General features: G+C 44.4%; 1 protein-coding gene across 3 annotated transcripts in view; it reads left to right on the top strand.

Annotated features, from left to right (window-relative positions):
- The first annotated feature begins 880 nt into the window (after positions 1-880).
- The window catches only part of LOC109891539 (intermediate filament family orphan 2-like), a 74,019-nt gene continuing 63,840 nt past the window's right edge, over positions 881-11,059 (top strand). For all 3 annotated transcript variants that reach the window (XM_031825104.1, XM_031825103.1, XM_031825102.1), the window contains exon 1: positions 881-1,935. In XM_031825104.1, coding sequence (XP_031680964.1) covers positions 1,433-1,935 — 503 coding nt within the window. In that variant the 5' untranslated portion in view covers positions 881-1,432. The remainder of the gene's footprint in view (positions 1,936-11,059) is intronic.

Here is an 11,059-nt window from a genome sequence, read left to right as displayed (position 1 = left end):
AACATATTTTATATTTGAAATTCTTCAAATAGCCACCCTTTGCCTTGATGACAGCTTTACACACTCTTGGCATTCTCTCAACCAGCTTCAGCTGGAATGCTTTTCTAACAGCCTTGAAGGAGCTCCCACAATGCTGACCACTTGTTGGCTGCTTTTCCTTCACTCTGCGGTCCGACTCATCCCAAACCATCTCAATTTGGTTGAGGTCAGGGGATTGTGGAGGCCAGGTCATCTGATGCAGCACTCCATCATTCTCATTATTGGTAAAATAGCCCTTACACAGCCTGGAGGTGTGTTGGGTCATTGTCCTGTTGAGAAACAAATGATAGTCCCACTAAACCCAAAACAGATGGGATGGCGTACCGCTGCAGAATGCTGTGGTAGCCAACATTGAATTGATGTCTGTGTCCAGTGGGATCTATCACACATCTTTTTTTAGGACAACATTATACAGGCAGGTAGCTTAGTGTTTAGAGCATTGGGCCAGTAACGAAAGGTTGCTAGATCGAATCCCTGCCTGGAGCTGACAAGGTAAAAATCTGTCATCCTGCCCCTGAGGCAGTTTAAATCCCTGTTCCTTGGCTGTCATTGTAAATAAACATTTGTTCTTAACTGACTTGCCAAGTTAAAAAATTTTAAAAAATGATATTTTATTGCTTAATTTTAAACTTTAACAAAGTGTTTTCTGCACAGGGTGACTGGGAGCTCTGAAGCCCAAAGCACATAATTATGAGAGAAAATACAGTTCCTAAAATTGACATATTAGCCCGAGAATTAGACAAGCCTACCTTGAAATAACAAATTGTGTCCACTTAAGGACATTCTTTGAAAGGCCTATGCATTTTGGGAGTACTGTGTGTGCGCGCGTGCTTGTGTTTTTGCACGTGAGGGTACGTGACAGAGAATGGGAGGGTTGATGCATACAGTGCCCAGTTTAGCAGTTTGCTTGAATGACCCAGCGGCGCCACAAAGAGGCAGTGGTAGGGCTGTAGACTAGTCTGTCATCACACCGCGGTACCAGAGTCCGGAGAAAGAAACGCGAATAGGAGCAAAGACAGTGTGTCTAGAGAGAATGGGAAAGGGAGAAACTGAGCGCATAGGCCTACAGCATCAGCAGCATCTGAAAAAGCAGAGGCAAACGCACGGTGTGTCATATTCCTGCGTATAACAGAGGAGGATGGAGACTTTCCCGTTGCGCCAGAGATCTGGACTGATAAGATTATATGTTTGTGGATAGCCTACCAATAGGAAAAGGTGTTTTCTGGAGGTTTGAGGACAGCGAAGGTCCATCACCTTCAACTGCCCCGTCAATCTAATTTCAAGGAGCCACATCATAAGAAACTACCTAGAGAACTGGCATTTTGGAGGATATGATCGGTTTTATTGTTAAATTCATGTAGCAAAACAAAAAACAAAAGGTTTTATCATTTGTATGTTTACCAGTATGATGAACTCTTTTTTGGATTCTTCGCCTGCTGCTATGATTGATACAATTCCTGTCAGCGGTATGTCCACTGCTGGGACGGGCGCTGTAACCAGTGCGCTTCGAAATGATTTGGGGTCCAATATTCATGTCCTGAAGACTCTGAACCTGCGGTTTCGCTGTTTTCTTGCCAAAGTTCATGAATTAGAGCGGAGAAACAAATTATTAGAGAACCAACTGCAGCAAGCCTTGGATCAACAACGATACCAAGTATACACTCGTGAAGTGGCTGTCCAAACCGACTCTCCTGAATCCCGACTACCTGGTACCATTTGGAGTTTCACGCACGTGAGAAGACACGGAGAGCGCTATGAGACTCTCCAGGGCCCTGGTGTATCCTGGAATCATCCGGACGGTGTTGGGGTCCAAATCGATACCATCACCCCAGAAATACGAGCTCTGTATAATGTGTTGGCTAAAGTCAAACGAGAGAGAGATGAATACAAGAGAAAGTAAGTAGCCTACCAACAAACTACTGCACTCTGACAGTGACATCAGTGCGCATTTTGAATTGCAGCAGTTATAGGCCTGACGGATTATTTTTTTATTCAGGTAGGAATGAATGAAATACGCCATGGGTAGAGAAACTGCAACTCTCAATACCTCCCATTTGCCTATATTTTTTTAAAGAGGCAGTCAGCAGTTGAAACAATAACAAAGCCTTCTCACAGCCCCTGTTTCTGTAAAATGCAGAGGGATGGGCTGGAGAAATATAACCAAATTCATAGACAGAGCTATGGATGCAAGGACTGAACATACATTATATACAAACAATAGAGGCTATAAAGTGTTTAACATTGACTTTGTTTAGAAACATTGGAGTAAAACAAGCTGATATTTTGGGTTCTGATGGAGTACAACATTTGAACTGAGCTCAAATCAAATGTTATTTGTCAGATACACATGGTTAGCAGATGTTAATGTGAGTGCAGAGAAATGCTTGTGCTTCTAGTTCCGACCATGCAGTCATATCTAACAAGTAATCTAACCTAACAATTTCACAACAACTACCTTATACACACAAGTGTAAAGGAATGAATAAGAATATGTACATAAAAATATATGATTGAGCGATGGCCCAAACGGCATAGGCAAGATGCAGTAGATGGTATAGAGTACAGTATATACATATGAGATGAGTCATGTAGGGTATGTAAACATTATATAAAGTGGCATTGTTTAAAGTGGCTAGTGATTTATTACATCAATTTTTTCATTATTAAAGTGGCTAGAGATGAGTCAGTATGTTGGCAGCAGCCACTCAATGTTAGTGATGGCTGTTTAATAGTTTGATGGCCTTGAGATAGAAGCTGTTTTTCAGTCTCTTGGTCCCCGCCTATACTGACATCGCTGTCTGGATGATAGCTGGGTGAACAGGCAGTGGCTCGGGTGGTTGTTGTCCTTGATGAACTTTTTGGCCTTCCTGTGACATCGGGTGGTGTAGGTGTCCTGGAGGGCAGGTAGTTTGCCCCCGGTGATGCGTTGTGCAGACCTCACTACCCTCTGGAGAGCCTTACGGTTGTGGGCGGAGCAGTTGCCGTGCCAGGTGGTGATACAGCCCGACAGGATGCTCTCGCTTGTGCATCTGTAATGGTTTGTGAGTGTTTTTGGTGACAAGCCAAATTTCTTCAGCCTCCTGAGGTTGAAGAGGCGCTGTTGCACCTTCTTCACGATGCTGTCTGTGTGGGTGGACCATTTCAGTTTGTCCATGACGTGTACACAGAGGAACTTAAAAAACTTTCCAACTTCACTACTCTCCCGTCGATGTGGATAGGGGGCTGCTCCCTCTGCTGTTTCCTGAAGTCCACGATCATCTCCTTTGTTTTGTTGACATTGAGTGTGAGGTTATTTTCCTGACACCACACTCTGAGGGCCCTCACCTCCTCCCTGTAGGCCGTCTCGTCGTTGTTGGTAATCAAGCCTACCACTGTAGTGTCGTCTGCAAACTTGATGATTGAGTTGGAGGCGTGCATGGCCACGCAGTCATGGGTGAACAGGGAGTACAGGAGAGGGCTCAGAACGCACCCTTGTGGGGCCCCAGTGTTGAGGATCAGCGGGGTGGAGATGTTGTTACCTACCCTCACCACCTGGGGGCGGCCCGTCAGGAAGTCCAGGACCCAGTTGCACAGGGCGGGGTCGAGACCCAGGGTCTCGAGCTTAATGACGAGTTTGGAGGGTACTATGGTGTTAAATGCTGAGCTGTAGTCGATGAACAGCATTCTTACATAGGTATTCCTCTTGTCCAGATGGGTTAGGGCAGTGTGCAGTGGGATTGCGATTGCGTCTTCTGTGGACCTATTGGGGCGGTAAGCAAATTGGAGTGGGTCTAGGGTGTCAGGTAGGGTGGAGGTGATATGGTCCTTGACTAGTCTCTCAAAGCACTTCATGATGATGGAAGTGAGTGCTACAGGGCGATAGTCATTTAGCTCAGTTACCTTAGCTTTCTTGGGAACAGGAACAATGGTGGCCTTCTTGAAGCATGTGGGAACCACAGACTGGGATAAGGATTGATTGATTATGTACGTAAACACACCAGGCAGCTGGTCTGCGCATGCTCTTGAGGATGAATACATCGTGTTCCGCGACAGGGCTGGTTTTCCTTTTGTAGTCTGTGATTGACTGTAGACCCTGGCACATACCTCTCGTGTCTGAGCCGTTGAATTGCGACTCTACTTTGTCTCTATACTGACACGTAGCTTGTTTGATTGCCTTGCGGAGGGAATAGCTACACTGTTTGTATTCCGGTCACCTTGCCCTGATTAAAAGCAGTGGTTGGCACCTTCAGTTTTGCGTGAATGCTGCCATCAACCACGGTTTCTGGTTGGAGAATGTTTTAATAGACGCTGTGGGTACAACATCACCGATGCACTTGCTAATAAACTCGCTCACCGAATCAGCGTATTCATCAATGTTATTGTCCGACGCTATATAGAACATATCCCAGTCCACGATGCATTTATAAGTTATAATCTTCAAGAATCAATGGGTACATATCATTAATTTATAAATCAGAAAATGTATGTAGCAACTTCAGTTTGCCCCTTTAAAGGGGGGATGGATTCATTGCTTACCTGAAATCTTTGGCAGCCAAACAGCAAGCAACAAGGTTATTGTACCTCTTGCCAAAACCATGCAATTGCATTGCACAATCTACCTCCATGAAGTTTGAATTCAGGACAGATTTTTTGAAACCAGTTTCAAATATTTAATTGTCATCATGTTTAGTATGAACCATGATTGGTTGACCCATGAGCAGTTATGTGGCCTGTAGGCCAGATGGTGCTGTTATCATGGTGAGATGATAGAAATTATAAAGAATATAGCTAAACGAAGCCAGAGATCATACAGTATTGGTTTGCAGTGTTACTGGTACAGTAATAAATACAGCGAGAATGTTGAAACTAGAGGGTCTGAGGGAAAATAGTGGGTGCACTTCATTTAAATTGAACACTCATTTTAAACCTGATTACACTGTCTTAATGGAGTTCACCATGGTAGAATGGTTCATGGTGTGGATGTCCCATCCAACCCCCACTTCCTATTTGCTCACACTAATGTAATTTCCCAAAGGATTCACTGCAGCCTCCCTGGCCCACGTCACAACTGGCCGGCATGGCTGGCTACTGCAGGAATCCCTGCCAATCGCCTCTGTATCCCCATGATTTAACCAGGGAAGAATTAAATAACTGAACTAAGAGTTTGGCTATGGAATAGACTCACTTCCATGTCCCCATAATGACTCACTGACACAGGATGATGAAGTCATGAACTGTGTTTAGTAATTTTTTATTTAAACTTTATTTAACTATGCAAGTCAGTTAAGAACAAATTCTTATTTACAATGACGACCGCAGGTAGCCTAGTGGAGGGTGATCTTATTGGTAAAGTAGACAATTTGTAACTCTGCTACAAATGACCGACAAGGCATGGAACAATCTTGCAAAGATCAGCTCACATTATGTTTGGGAGATACCAGCTCCATGTACTTTAGACATTTCTGCAGTTAAGATTAAAAAAACGTCCTATGCCCAATGTTTCCATTGCTAAATTAGGGAGTCAGTAGCTGTCAGTTGAGGGCCCAGATATACCCCTGTCAGAACCACACGTGGAGTCATACATTTAACTGTTAGGCTTCAGACACTATTCATGTTCTTTAGATGCATCTCAGAAAATAGAATAGCAATTCATTATGAGAGGCAAGATTCCATTGATGGAACATTCAAGAATGCATGATGACAAGTCAACTGAGTAGAATATGCTGTCAAAAGACTGGCCTAATAGCCCACTAACTGTAGCCACCCTTTTCTCCACCCCTCCCTGTCTCATGCAGACTGCTTTGTAAAGCTTATTCAATCCTACTGGAGAGGCCCTGTACCTTCGGCCTAGTGTGCTGATTTAATGAAGCTTTTTGAGTGTGGACACACCATGAGATGGATTCCCAAAGTATTCATATGTTTATAATCTGCTTCTTTACAATGCAACCTTCCCAAATCCGGCGTCCATTTTGTAAGCTTCAGGAAAAACAGAATGATTTGTCACCAGCCATCACGTTACACAATATTGATATACTGTGTCTATGGAATTAGTGTGGACAGGATTTATTCGATTTTTTTCACACCAGATTTGGGAAACTAAGTATCTGTAGAGACATGGCAAGAAGTAATCAATTTACTTATGTTAAACATGTCATAACAGTTTGTTATCACATGTTATCACATGCTTTAAATATTGCCTGCCCCCCCCCCCCCCCCCAGGGAACAATAAAGATACATTTCTTTCTAAATTGCTTAGTGCTCAGTTGCATAACGTTCATTGTTTTGCAGTTGTGCAACAGTCTATTATTTCTCGGTCGAAAAGTTTCATGCCAGATTTGAGAAAGAGCCTTATCTCTTATCTGATTTTATAACAGACTTTTGCAACACTGTCTGAGCAGGACATACTGTACATATAGATATACAATCAATTATTTTGACATTTTATTTTGGGGGATGAAAACACACACACACAGTACCATGGATGTATGATAGGCTCAGTTAATCAGTGAGACATATTTTATTTATTTATTTAACCTTTATTTGATCACGGAAGACATATGGAGACCTAGGTCTCTTTTACAAATGTGCACTGTATATACACCATAAATATATACATTATAACTAAACTATATATTACACACATATACAGTTGAAGTCGGAAGTTCACATACACCTTGTGTATGTCCCTGTCTTGGGTCAGTTAGGATCACAACTTTATTTTAAGAATTTGAAATGAATAAAAGGCACAGTCAACTTAGTGTATGTAAAATTCTGACCCACTGGAATTGTGATACATTGAATTATAAGTGAAAATATCTATCTGTAAACAATTGTTGGAAAGATTACTTGTGTCATGCACAAAGTAGTGTTCTAACCGACTTGCCAAACTATAGTTTGTTAACAAGACATTTGTGGAGTGGTTGAAAAACAAGTTTTAATTACTCGAACCTAAGTGTATTTAAACTGCCGACTTCAACTGTGTATGTATGTGTGTGTAATATATATATATACATATACATATACATACATACATACATACATACATACATACATACATACATACATACATACATACATACATACATACATACATACATACATACATACATACATACATACATACATATATATCATACATATATATCATACATATATATCACAATTCCAGTACGTCAAAAGTTGACTATGCCTTTAAACAGCTTGAAAAATTCCAGAAAATGATGTCATGGCTTTAGAAGCTTCTGATAGGCTAATTGACATAATTTGAGTCAATTGGAGGTGTACCTGTGGATGTATTTCCAGACCTACCTTCAAACTCAGTGCCTCTTTCTTGACATCATGGGAAAATCAAAAGGAAACAGCCAAGACCTCAGAAAAAACATTGTGGACCTCCACAAGTCTGGTTCATCCTTGGGAGCAATTTCCAAACGCCTGAAGGTACCACGTTCATCTGTACAAACAATAGTACGCAAGTATAAATACCATGAGACCACGCAGCCGTCATACCGCTCAGGAACGAGACGTGTTCTGTCTCCTAGAGATGAACGTACTTTGATGCGAAAAGTGCAAATCAATCTCAGAACAACAGCAAAGGGGTACAAAATTATCTATATCCACAGTAAAACGAGTCCTATATCAACATAACCTGAAAGGCCACTCAGCAAGGAAGAACCTATTGCTCCAAAACCGCCATAAAAAAGCCAGACTACGTTTTGCAACTGCACATGGGGACAAATATCGTACTTTTTGGAGAAATGTCCTCTGGTCTGATGAAACAAAAATAGAACTGTTTGGCCATAATGACCATTGTTATGTTTGGAGGAAAAAGGGGGAGGCTTGCAAGCCGAAGACCACCATCCCAACCGTGATGCCCAAAGCGTTTCCACCCACTTAGCTTGAAGCTAGCCCGGCCTGCGCTACCACCGTAGCATACTCCTGAGCTACAATACCCGGGCCCACGACCGGTCTATCGATGTCACCGCATGAAGAGGAATAAACAGACTCACCCCATCGCGACGTCCCCCAAAGGCTAACTTTCTAGCCCTCGCCATCTCCCTGCTTGCTAATTCGGCCTGCTAACTGCTAGCTTGTCCAGCTCCGGTCCGCTAACTGCTACCTTGTCTAGCCCGGGCCTACAAACTGTTAGCTTGTTAGCACAGGCCTGCTAACCGCCTGAATCGCCGCGTCCCAAACGCCCACCGGACCCATATTTACTTTCTATCTCTTTTGACTTTTAATTTGTTTATACCTTCCGGAAACCTGCCTCACCCAATGTGATACGGAATCGCTATTATTTTTTATTTATTTTTAGAACACACTCAAGAACCTCCAGAAGCTAACCAGCTAACTAGCTACAAGCTATTTAGTCATTGTTCGTTTTTTTAACCTGGATAACACTCGCCAGTCCAGCTTCCCTTCCCCATCCACCGCTGCCCCCTGGACACTGACCTCTTGGCTACATAGCTGATGCACGCTGGACTGTCCATAAATCACGGTACTCCATTCTGCTTGTTTGTTTTATCTGTTGGCCCCGTTGCCTAGTCTACGCCATTTTACCTGCTGTTGTTGTGCTAGCTGATTAGCTGTTGTCTCACCTACTGTTTTAGCTAGCTTTCCCAATTCAACACCTGTGATTACTGTATGCCTCGCTGTATGTCTCTCTCAAATGTCAATATGCCTTGTATACTGTTGTTCAGGTTAGTTATCATTGTTTTAGTTCACAATGGAGCCCCTAGTTCCACTCTTCATACCCCTGATAACTCCTTTGTCCCACCTCCCACACATGCGGTGACCTCACCCATTACTACCAGCATGTCCAGAGATACAACCTCTCTCATCATCACCCAGTGCCTGGGCTTACCTCCGCTGTACCCGCACCCCACCATACCCCTGTCTGCGCATTATGCCCTGAATATATTCTACCATGCCCAGAAACCTGCTCCTCTTATTCTCTGTCCCCAACGCTCTAGGCGACCAGTTTTGATAGCCTTTAGCCGCACCCTCATACTACTCCTTCTCTGTTCCGCGGGTGATGTGGAGGTAAACCCAGGCCCTGCATGTCCCCAGGCACCCTCATTTGTTGACTTCTGTGTTCGAAAAAGCCTTGGTTTCATGCATGTCAACATCAGAAGCCTCCTCCCTAAGTTTGTCTTACTCACTGCTTTAGCACACTCTGCTAACCCTGATGTCCTTGCTGTGTCTGAATCCTGGCTCAGGAAGGCCACCAAAAATTCAGAGATTTCCATACCCAACTATAACATCTTCCGTCAAGATAGAACTGCCAAAGGGGGAGGAGTTGCAGTTTACTGCAGAGATGGCCTGCAAAGTAATGTCATTCTTTCCAGGTCCATACCCAAACAGTTCGAACTACTAATTTTGAAAATTACTCTCTCCAGAAATAAGTCTCTCACGGTTGCCGCCTGCTACCGACCCCCCTCAGCTCCCAGCTGTGCCCTGGACACCATTTGTGAATTGATTGCCCCCCATCTAGCTTCAGAGTTTGTTCTGTTAGGTGACCTAAACTGGGATATGCTTAACACCCCGCCAGTCCTACAATCTAAGCTAGATGCCCTCAATCTCACACAAATCATCAAGGAACCCACCAGGTACAACCCTAACTCTGTAAACAAGGGCACCCTCATAGACGTCATCCTGACCAACTGGCCCTCCAAATACACCTCCGCTGTCTTCAACCAGGATCTCAGCGATCACTGCCTCATTGCCTGTATCCGCTACGGAGCCGCAGTCAAACGACCACCCCTCATCACTGTCAAACGCTCCCTAAAACACTTCTGTGAGCAGGCCTTTCTAATCGACCTGGCCCGGGTATCCTGGAAGGACATTGACCTCATCCCGTCAGTTGAGGATGCCTGGTCATTCTTTAAAAGTAACTTCCTCACCATTTTAGATAAGCATGCTCCGTTCAAAAAATGCAGAACTAAGAACAGATACAGCCCTTGGTTCACCCCAGACCTGACTGCCCTCGACCAGCACAAAAACATCCTGTGGCGGACTGCAATAGCATCGAATAGTCCCCGTGATATGCAACTGTTCAGGGAAGTCCGGAACCAATACACGCAGTCAGTCAGGAAAGCTAAGGCCAGCTTCTTCAGGCAGAAGTTTGCATCCTGTAGCTCCAACTCCAAAAAGTTCTGGGACACTGTGAAGTCCATGGAGAACAAGAGCACCTCCTCCCAGCTGCCCACTGCACTGAGGCTAGGTAACACGGTCACCACTGATAAGTCCATGATTATCGAAAACTTCAATAAGCATTTCTCAACGGCTGGCCATGCCTTCCGCCTGGCTACTTCAACCTCGGCCAACAGCTCCGCCCCCCCCGCAGCTCCTCGCCCAAGCCTCTCCAGGTTCTCCTTTACCCAAATCCAGATAGCAGATGTTCTGAAAGAGCTGCAAAACCTGGACCCGTACAAATCAGCTGGGCTTGACAATCTGGACCCTCTATTTCTGAAACTATCTGCCACCATTGTCGCAACCCCTATTACCAGCCTGTTCAACCTCTCTTTCATCTCGTCTGAGATCCCCAAGGATTGGAAAGCTGCCGCAGTCATCCCCCTCTTCAAAGGGGGAGACACCCTGGACCCAAACTGTTACAGACCTATATCCATCCTGCCCTGCCTATCTAAGGTCTTCGAAAGCCAAGTCAACAAACAGGTCACTGACCATCTCGAATCCCACCGTACCTTCTCCGCTGTGCAATCTGGTTTCCGAGCCGGTCACGGGTGCACCTCAGCCACACTCAAGGTACTAAACGACATCATAACCGCCATCGATAAAAGACAGTACTGTGCAGCCGTCTTCATCGACCTCGCCAAGGCTTTCGACTCTGTCAATCACCATATTCTTATCGGCAGACTCAGTAGCCTCGGTTTTTCGGATGACTGCCTTGCCTGGTTCACCAATTACTTTGCAGACAGAGTTCAGTGTGTCAAATCGGAGGGCATGCTGTCCGGTCCTCTGGCAGTCTCTATGGGGGTGCCACAGGGTTCAATTCTCGGGCCGACTCTTTTCTCTGTGTATATCA

Source organism: Oncorhynchus kisutch, linkage group LG5, assembly GCF_002021735.2.
Source record: "Oncorhynchus kisutch isolate 150728-3 linkage group LG5, Okis_V2, whole genome shotgun sequence".
Taxonomy (NCBI): Eukaryota; Metazoa; Chordata; class Actinopteri; order Salmoniformes; family Salmonidae; genus Oncorhynchus; species Oncorhynchus kisutch.
This window is presented reverse-complemented; position numbering and strand designations above follow the sequence as displayed.